The following is a 9244-nucleotide window of genomic DNA, read 5'->3' as shown; positions in this document are numbered from 1 at the left end:
ATATCTCACACTGTGTGTTATCTGCGACACTATATTAATTTTTTTCAGAAGAGGCTTCTGCAGTCCAGGTGTTGTTAAAATATCAAATTCAACTTATGAAATGACAGTCACTTAAGAAGAACTGTGCCCTCTCTGTCCCAAGTATTAATAGCTGCGCTTACAGGATTTAAACCCTCTAAGTTTAGAGGAAGACCAGCTTGAGCTCCAAGTTCTGTTTGTGGGTTTAAAATGAGGAAAGCAATCCTCATGCATAGGTGAAGTGCTGTACCTTCTCTGATTATTACTTCTGCTTTCATAATTTTGAAATTATTAAAAGATTTTGCTTTTTGATTTCAGATCCCTCAGGGAAGGACTTACTGAAGGACACTGTTTAAATGTATGACATTACTGCAGGAAGATCACAGCAGGATAATCATCTTGCTTTGCACCTTGTTTTCCTAAGGGTAAGTTCGGGCTTTAGGTCTTCATAATCCTGTCTTTAAGGGGTGAGGTGGGTGAATAAGTACAAGATGATACACCTTATTTTTCTTTATAACTACATTTGGAAATCTAAAAGCCTGTAGAGCCAAGGTCCTATGGTGCAACTATATAAGGTCAGAGATTCTTCCTGCAGTGATGTCATACGCTTTGTGTCTTCTGTACCTCTTCAGAATTTTTCTATTTAAACGTAGAAATGCTCTATTATTTTCAGTTTGAAGACTGAAATTAGTTGGGGAAATCAAACAGCCCCTCCTTTGAATCTGTAACAAAGGCGAAGGCGGGGAAGCGATGAATTGGACTGTTTTCAATTTATTATAACAGAATTAGGCAGATTGAAGTAAGATAATTGAACTAACTTAACATGGATTTCCAGTGTGTGTATTTTAAAACTGTACAGAACTATAAAGTACCTTTAAATTAGTAGTATACTGAAAAGAAAAATCTTCCATTTGGGGAGCAATTTAATAACGATTACATATTAAATGTGAAGCCATTATGATGTCAGGTTTTTACCAGGTTTATTACTAAATGAACATAGATTTCATTCTGTGACTTTGCTTTGTACAATCAGTGCAGAGTAGAAATTGTATAAAAAATGAAAAGAAAACCACACTGTTTTTAAATATCATTAGTGATTCAAGTCCCGCTATGGTGAAAGTCTTCCATGTCAGAAATTTTGTGAGACTGTTTTCACTTTGTCAGTGTCCTGTTTCACCTTACTCTTTGTACTTACTCACTTAAAGATGTATCGATTTGACAAAACATTTATTGCTGGAGGAGGAAGAACCTGTGCTACATGAGGATGTAGACTAGCTGAAAGTATTGATTGTTTCTTATAAACTAGTTGCAAATTGACAGCGTCTTCCTGATAAAATTAAATAATCCTGTGGATGAAGATTTTTGTGTTCTAGTTCAGTCCATGTCAAATCTGTGTTGTGCTGTGGTAAACAGAAAACATTTTATAGTGGAAGTGCTGACTAAAATTCTCATTCTAATAGTCTGAATGATGCTACTATGATAAGCTTTGCTTTAGAAAGAAAACACTGGGTTTATTTGTTGTAATATAAACACTGCTTGTGAAGGGTTTACTTTTGCTAAGTATTTTTATTCCCAGAGCCATTTTCTGTAAGCTCTAAATTCTGTGTTTTAAGAATATAAAAAACACAGTGGAAACAGTAAAAAGCAAAATTTAAAATATGAATTCTCTTTCTGAATGTGTCTTTCAATAAACTGATTTAAACAAAAAAGAAAAATAATTCCTAAAATGCAGCATCGAAGTTTCAGTTCTCGCAATATAAAAACTCTCAAGTATAAAAATTAGACTGAGTTTACGTTCCTCTTCATTTTGTAATGAAATTGATACTTTGTTATAAAAAAGATACTTTCCTTAACTGTGACTTCTGTAACTGAAAGCTGGTTTTATATATGTGCTTTTCATTTTATGTTTTGGTCAATGAATTTCATTAGAAATATTGTTATATAAATAGTATGTTTCTGATCAGAATGTCAGTTTTATATTTCTAGGTATTAGTAAGTTGGAAAGCTATGTTGGCCAGGCATTGATTCTATACAAGATGTTAAAGGTTTCAATATTTTTATCTTCTGTTGCAACTTCTAGTGATACAAATGCTTCTTTTACTGCTGCATGTCTTCAAGCTCAGATATGCTTTAGCAGACATGAAGCTGCTTTACAAGTATTAAAGCAGATTTTGAGAGCTTTTTGGGTGACAGATCCTACACGATTTTTTTTTTTTTTTTTAAGCTAAAGGAAGGTACTACAGTACCATTCTGAAGAAATTGTGGCTAAGAATGGCACAATATGTAACAAATAAAGCCAAAAGACTAGAATTTCAGTATTGATGCTCATTACGTTTTTTCCTTCATATAAGGGCTATTTACAGGTTTGTTTACATACATTTATGTTGTTGTTTTGTATTCCACAAATGTAAACCCAAGTGTGTTAAGTACAGTAGTCTGTACCTTTCATTTATAGTGCCATGTGATAGCTTTCTTTTCACCAGAAAATGAGAAAAGTATTTTTATCAAAATATTTTCACAAAATTATAGGAGGTTGTAGGACAATCTCTGGAGGTGATCTTGTCCAGCCTCCCTGCTCAAGGAGGGCCACCTAGAGGAAGTTGCCCAGGACCATGTCCAGGCGAGTTCTAAATATCTCCAGTGAGGGAGCCTTCACAGCCTCTCTGGGCAGCCTGTGCCAGTGCTCGGTCACCCTCACAATAAGAAAGTGTTCCCTGATGTTCTTATGGCACCTCCTGTGTTTCAGTCTGTGCCTGTTGCCTCTTGTCCTGTCACTGAACCCCACCGGAAAGAGTCTGGCTCTGCCTTCTTTGCACCTTTTCTGCAAATATTTGTACACATGGATGAGATCCCCTCTGAGCCTTCTCTTCTCCAGACTGAACAGTCCCAGCTCTCCCAGCCTTTCCTTATATGAGAGATGCTTTAGTCCCGTAATCCGCTCAGTGGCCCTTTGCTGGACTCACGCCAGTAGCTCTGTATGTCTCTTGTACTGGACACAGTGCACCAGGTGTGGCCTCACCAGTGCTGCATGGAGGGGAAGGACCTTGACCTGCTGGCAGTACTTTGTCTAATGCCACCTAGGATACCGTTAGCCTTGTTTTCTGCAAGTGCACGTTGCTGGCTCATGTTCAGTTTGCTGTCCGCTGGGATCCCCAGGTCCTTTTCTGCAAAGCTGCTTTCCAGCCATATACCGGTACATGAGGTTTTTCCTTCCTGGATGCAGGACTCTGCAGTGCATGAGGTTCCTGTCAGCCTATGTCTTCAGCCTGCTGAGGTCTCCCTGAATGGTAGCACAACCCTCTGGTGTATCAGCCACTCCTCCCAGTTTTGTCATCTACAAACTTGCTGATGACATTCTGCCCTGTCATCCAAGTCATTAATGAAGATGTGGAAGAGTATTGACCCAGTATTGCCCCCTGGAGTACACTGCTAGTTACTGGCCCCCAACTCCATTTCATGCCACTGATCACAATCTGCTGGACCTAGCCATTCAATTTTTTATGTTTTCCTCATAATGTAATTGTTTCTAAACCAGTAAATATCTTTCCATTTGCAGTCTGTATGTAAGCAAAGGCTTCTGGTTAGTAACTGAGAGTTAATGGTAATCATTATACTTGATGACAGTTTCAACAAAGCTACTGGAACCTTGTAATAATTCTGTGGAAGTTTGAGTGTAGATATAGTTGTTTTTGTTTATAGTTATTAAAAGCTTTTGGTTTTTCTTAGAGACAGAAGGAATGATACTGCATTATAATCTTAAAATCTCAAACATAAGCAGTTTACTTTTAGTATACAAATAAAGTCATTTACTTCTGCAAATAGGTAGTGGCTGAGCCACATTGCCAACTTCCTGGTTTTACAGCTTGTTATTTTGAAAGTTTCTTTACTGAAACCTAAAACCAAACCTACAAATGCATACAGAAGTTGTGTTATTCACATACGTGAGCATGGTATCTAGTGGGAATATGAGCGTGTATGTGAATATTGGGTTGGGTTTAGAGTTTTTGTGTTGTATTCATTGTAGATCAAAACTCTTTCTAGTGTTTAGTGCCTATAAGGTAGGAAGGAAAACAATAATTTGGGATTTGGGGTGTGGGTTTTTTTGTTTTTGTTTTTTTTTTTTAGAAGTATGCTGATCACTTACCAAAATAGGTGATGAAATATTAAACTGTGCCTAAAACATGGTTTTTTTTTTTTAAATTTATAATAGGAATAACACGAATGAATGATTAGTTTAAGATCTCATTTAAAGTAGCGGTAAAATTTTCATATACATAGAAAACAATTTCAGGGTGAGCAAGCGAAAGTGCTTTTTAAAATCTCTTCTTTCATGAATATTAGAAAGAAATACCTGCAATCTTTAAATTTTTTTCCCTTCTTTGTTTTCTTTAGGAAGATGATGCTCCTCATCCTAATTATCTGAGGTTCCCTCAATGACAAGCTAAAGCAAGAACAACTAAAAGCTACTTCTGGAACCCTGGATATACAACTTAAATTTGTAGGAACCTTTCCAGAATGAAAACCATATACAGTTACCTTGATAATTGCAAAAGGATGAGAGGAAAGTTATGATGGCAAAAAACAAAGAGCCACGTCCCCCATCTTATACTGTTAGTGTTGTTGGACTGTCTGGAACTGAAAAGGATAAAGGTAATTGTGGAGTTGGAAAGTCGTGTTTGTGCAATAGATACGTTCGTTCAAAAGCAGATGAATATTATCCTGAGCATACCTCTGTGCTTAGCACAATTGACTTTGGAGGAAGAGTTGTTAACAATGATCACTTTTTGTACTGGGGTGACGTAACACAAAGTGGTGAGGATGGAATCGAGTGCAGAATTCATGTAATTGAACAGACTGAGTTCATTGATGATCAGACTTTCTTGCCTCATCGGAGTACGAATTTACAACCATACATAAAACGTGCAGCTGCCTCCAAACTGCAGTCAGCAGAAAAACTAATGTACATTTGCACAGATCAGCTGGGCTTGGAGCAAGACTTTGAGCAAAAACAAATGCCTGAAGGGAAATTAAGCATAGATGGGTTTTTATTGTGCATTGATGTAAGCCAAGGATGCAATAGGAAGTTTGATGATCAGCTTAAATTTGTGAATAATCTCTATATCCAGCTGTCAAAATCTAAAAAACCCATAATAATAGCAGCAACAAAATGTGATGAATGTGTGGATCATTATCTGCGAGAGGTTCAGGCCTTTGCTTCAAATAAGAAGAACCTTGTGGTAGTGGAAACATCGGCGAGATTTAACGTCAATGTTGAAACATGTTTTACTGCACTGGTACAAATGATGGATAAAACCCGTGGTAAACCTAAAATAATCCCCTATCTGGATGCCTATAAAACTCAAAGACAATTAGTTGTTACAGCGACAGATAAGTTTGAAAAACTTGTCCAAACTGTGAGAGACTATCATGCAACTTGGAAAACTGTTAGTAACAAACTGAAAAACCACCCTGATTATGAAGAGTACATAAATTTGGAAGGAACAAAAAAGGCCAAAAATACATTTTCAAAACACATAGAGCAGCTTAAACAGGAACATATTAGAAAAAGAAAAGAAGAATACATTAATGCATTGCCACGAGCCCTTAATACTCTTCTGTCAAATCTTGATGAGATTGAACACTTGAGCTGGTCAGAAGCCTTGAAGTTAATGGAGAAAAGGCCTGACTTCCAGTCCTGTTTTGTAGTGCTTGAAAAAACACCCTGGGATGAAACTGACCATATAGATAAAGTGAATGATAGAAGGATTCCATTTGACCTTCTCACTACACTAGAGGCAGAAAAAGTTTATCAAAACCATGTGCAGCATCTTATATCTGAAAAAAGGAGGGTTGAAATGAAGGAGAAATTCAAAAAAACTCTTGAGAAAATCCAGTTCATTTCACCCGGACAGCCATGGGAAGAAGTTATATGTTTTGTAGTGGAGGATGAAGCATTCAAATACATCACTGATGCAGATAGTAAGGAAGTGTATGGTAGGCATCAGAGGGAGATTGTTGAAAAAGCCAAAGAGGAGTTTCAGGAAATGCTTTTTGAACATTCAGAGCTGTTTTATGACCTGGATCTTAATGCGACACCAAGTTCGGATAAAATGAGTGAAATTCATGCAGTTCTGAGTGAAGAACCTAGATACAAAGCTTTACAGAAACTTGCACCTGATAGAGAATCTCTTCTGCTTAAACACATAGGATTTGTTTATCACCCAACTAAAGAAACTTGTCTCAGTGGCCAAAACTGCACGGACATTAAAGTAGAGCAGTTACTTGCCAACAGTCTTCTACAACTAGACCATGGCCGCTCAAATTTATACCATGACAGTGCCAACATTGATAAAGTCAATCTTTTCATTTTGGGCAAAGATGGCCTTGCACAAGAATTGGCAAATGAAATTCGGACACAATCCACTGATGATGAATATGCATTAGATGGAAAAATATATGAACTAGATCTTAGGCCAGTTGATGCAAAATCCCCATACCTGTTGACTCAGTTGTGGACCTCAACCTTCAAACCACATGGTTGTTTCTGTGTGTTTAACTCTATTGAATCACTGAATTTTATTGGGGAGTGCATTGCAAAAATAAGGGCTGAAGCATCTCAGATAAGGAGAGACAAGTATATGGCTAATCTTCCATTTACGTTAATACTGGCTAACCAGAGGGACAGTGTTAGCAAGAATCTACCTATTCTGAGACATCAGGGACAGCAATTGGCCAACAAATTACAATGTCCTTTTGTAGATGTGCCTGCTGGTACATACCCGCGCAAATTTAATGAGACCCAAATAAAACAGGCTCTGAGGGGAGTACTGGAAGCAGTTAAACACAATTTTGATGTTGTAAGTCCAGTTCCCACCATTAAAGATCTGTCAGAAGCTGACTTAAGAATCGTCATGTGTGCCATGTGTGGCGATCCCTTTAGTGTGGATCTTATTCTTTCACCCTTCCTTGACTCTCACTCCTGTAGTGCTGCTCAGGCTGGCCAGAATAATTCTCTGATGCTTGATAAGATAATAGGTGAAAAGAGGCGTCGAATACAGATAACTATATTATCATACCATTCTTCAATTGGTGTAAGGAAAGACGAACTTGTTCACGGATATATACTGGTCTATTCTGCAAAGCGGAAGGCATCCATGGGAATGCTTCGGGCATTTCTTTCTGAAGTTCAGGATACGATCCCTGTCCAGTTAGTGGCTGTTACTGATAGCCAGGCAGACTTCTTTGAGAATGAAGCAATCAAGGAACTCATGACGGAAGGGGAACACATAGCAACAGAGATCACCGCTAAGTTCACAGCTTTATATTCATTATCTCAATATCATCGTCAAACTGAGGTTTTCACATTGTTCTTCAGTGACGTATTAGAGAAGAAAAACATGATTGAAAGTTCTTATATGTCAGACAGCACGAGGGAAACAACGCATACAAGTGAAGATGTTTTTCCAAGATCTCCCAGAGGAAGTTCCCTTGACTATAATTATCCGGATTCAGAGGATGATGCTGAAGGACCACCACCTTACAGTCCAATTGGTGATGATGTAAGGTTACTCCCAGCCCCTAGTGACCGTTCAAAGTACCGATTGGATTTGGAAGGAAATGAGTATCCTATTCACAGTACACCACTCAATTGTCATGACCATGAACGCAACCATAAAGTGCCTCCTCCAATTAAACCGAAACCACTTGTTCCAAGAACCAATGTGAAGAAACTGGATCCTAACCTCCTGAAAACAATTGAGGCAGGTATTGGCAAAAACCCCAGGAAACAACCTTCTCGAGTGCCTGCGGCACCACCAGAAGATATAGACCAATCTGACAACTATGCTGAACCTATTGACACTATTTTCAAACATAAAGGCTTTGCAGATGATATCTACGCGGTTCCAGATGATAGTCAGAATCGTATTATTAAAGTTCGAAACTCAATTGTTATAAATACCCAAGGGGAGGAAGAAAATGGGTTTTCTGATAGAATATCCAGAAGTCACGGGGAAAGAAGGCCTTCAAAATACAAATATAAGTCTAAGACTCTGTTCAGCAAAGCTAAGTCTTACTATAGGAGAACACATTCGGATGCAAGTGATGATGAGGCTTTCACCACCTCTAAAACTAAAAGAAAAGGAAGACATCGTGGAAGTGAAGAAGACCCACTTCTTTCACCTGTTGAAACATGGAAGGGTGGCATAGATAACCCTGCTATTACATCGGATCAAGAATTGGATGATAAAAAAACAAAAAAGAAAACCCATAAAGCAAAAGAAGATAAGAAAGTAAGTCAACTGATTTAAATTTTATTTACAACTTCTGGTGCATTGTAATAAGGGAAGAATTGCCCCTATTTAGAAACATGTGCTTTAAAATTTTCTCTTAGCATTGTTTGATTTTTGTTCAAGTTTCTAACTTGCTCAGAACTAGCAAACTGGAGGGGATGAGATGGTTTGTCTACCTAATCAGCTGTTCAGTAAGTTTCAGTTCTTCTCACCTCTGTATGTACATGTGATGTCTCCCATATGAGTAAGTGAAGGGAGAATTTGGTCCACAGTTCCTTTGTTAATCGTAACATCTTTTTTTGTTTGTTTGTTTAAAAAAAAAAAAAAGCTGCTTTATGAGTTCTTGGGTAGAACTGGTTCTTTCAGTTCTTGCAGTTCTGGCTGTTGGAATGAAGTTTAGGGCTGGTGAAAGAAAGGAGTGGTTTCTTTTTAATTCTCAATTGTCTACCTGGAACTCTAGAACAAGAACATGAAAAGGAAACTTTGTATAGTGGTTTTACTGACTGCTGTATTTTCCTAGTGTGGGCAAGTAAATAATTAGGTTGAAAGCTGTGCTACCTGTACAATTCTCTATTCAAACAAAATAAAGGGAACAAAATGCCTGCCCAGTGTGGGTTTCTAAATAGTAATGTGACATTCTGCTTGAAAAATGTCTTAAGTTTTATTTTGATCTTTATGCCTGATAGTTACTAATTTTTTGACTTTTTTAAAAATTATTATATCAAGGTAGTGTTGTATGGGTATGTATACCCTTTATAGTTTAGATTTTAATTTTACGCTAGCAATCATTGTCTTGCATATAGTTTTTGTTTAACATTAAATCAGGAGTGTTCCTAAACACTTAGATATGGGGGTTTTGTCTCAAAATAAGTGGACCTTTTAAATATTGTCTTTTTTAGCATTTAAAAACATCTCTTTTAGTTTAAATCTGATAG

General features: G+C 37.4%; 1 protein-coding gene across 3 annotated transcripts in view; it reads left to right on the top strand.

Moving 5' to 3' along the window:
- Positions 1–340: 340 nt before the first annotated feature.
- ARHGAP5 (Rho GTPase activating protein 5) overlaps positions 341–9244 on the top strand; it is a 46979-nt gene continuing 38075 nt past the window's right edge. For all 3 annotated transcript variants that reach the window (XR_004842994.1, XM_009646700.2, XM_035901995.1), the window contains exons 1-2: positions 341–443; positions 4411–8309. Coding sequence is in view for 2 of the 3 variants with exons in the window: in XM_009646700.2 (XP_009644995.1) it covers positions 4587–8309 (3723 nt within the window). In the remaining variant the exon portion in view is untranslated. The remainder of the gene's footprint in view (positions 444–4410; positions 8310–9244) is intronic.

This window comes from Egretta garzetta, unplaced genomic scaffold (genome assembly GCF_000687185.1).
Source record: "Egretta garzetta isolate BGI_Z169 unplaced genomic scaffold, ASM68718v1 scaffold79, whole genome shotgun sequence".
NCBI lineage: Eukaryota > Metazoa > Chordata > Aves > Pelecaniformes > Ardeidae > Egretta > Egretta garzetta.
The sequence above is the reverse complement of the archived record's forward strand: the minus strand, read 5'-3'. Positions and strand labels throughout refer to the sequence as shown.